The sequence below is a fragment of the Penaeus monodon genome, chromosome 33, assembly GCF_015228065.2.
Source record: "Penaeus monodon isolate SGIC_2016 chromosome 33, NSTDA_Pmon_1, whole genome shotgun sequence".
In the NCBI taxonomy this organism is placed as follows: Eukaryota; Metazoa; Arthropoda; class Malacostraca; order Decapoda; family Penaeidae; genus Penaeus; species Penaeus monodon.
Window position 1 is genome coordinate 30,853,190 of NC_051418.1, and position 1,014 is coordinate 30,854,203.

Here is a 1,014-nt window from a genome sequence, read left to right on the forward strand (position 1 = left end):
GTTCTGCCAATGAGATTCAAATTGGACTTCACCTGAGACAATTATGTTGTCTCACTTTACACGTTTACATTCCAAGTGAGCCTCGCCTGAGAGAATTGGACTCAGAATGAGCTTCCTCCGAGACATTTGGGTTGAAAATGAACCTCAGTGAAACAAACTTAAACTTAAATCGAACCTCATTTGAAATCATACGACTCAAAAGTGAGTCTCCCCGGCGCCAATTGCGCACAGCCGCCGAGAGTCCTTATCATGCGCAAGGGGGCTTACCTGTGGATCCGTATGGCCCGCCACTAGCCTTGTGCAGTTCCTTGAGGTGCCCCGTGAGCCTGTCCGTCATCTGATGCACCGTGATGTCCACTGTCCCGCCGCCGCAGTCGACCACAGCGTACACCGTGTCTGTAAGGGGGAGGTAGGGGGTTACTGTGGAGGCATATGCTTGTTCTGAGGGGACGGGGGAGGTAGTGGGGGGGTTGTGTGGAGGGAAGGGCGGGAGTGGGGGGAGGGGGCGTTGAGGGGAAAAGTGTGTGATGAGTATGAGTAAGCGTATACAACCACACACTAACAATTAATTTTATAACTAGGAGAAAATAACAGCTAATACGACCAAATAATACAGGTTTTCAGCAAATAATACAAAATTTTCATTTTTCTTCCTCTGCTTTCAATTGTATAAGATGGCCCGCATTAAACTCCTAATAATTTACACAATGAATTATCTTAACTGTGGTGAAAATATGCCATTATTCTCATTCCCAGAGACACAAAACACCAACTTTCCATTTAAAAGATGCAATAGTTGAAACGCACCCCTAAATTCCAATGCCTATTATATAAGGTTCTTTTTTGACAAAACTTTAAAGAATGCATTTTTTTTTTATAAAAGGATATAGTGTGCCAAAAGGTTTACAGGAAGGAATGGGGAAAAGTTATTATGAAAACAATAACAGTGCCCCTATGACCTAAATAGGTTAAAGAATGATAAGATGAATGTTTATATCACGTGTATGCATGCAC

General features: G+C 43.1%; 1 protein-coding gene across 1 annotated transcript in view; it reads right to left on the minus strand.

The window, feature by feature from the left end:
• The window catches only part of LOC119594333 (heat shock 70 kDa protein 12A-like), a gene marked incomplete at its 3' end in the record, with an annotated part of 15,558 nt that overhangs the window by 3,187 nt on the left and 11,357 nt on the right, over positions 1-1,014 (minus strand). The window contains 1 exon segment of the mRNA XM_037943392.1: positions 268-396. Within this exon segment, the coding sequence (XP_037799320.1) occupies positions 268-396 (129 nt within the window).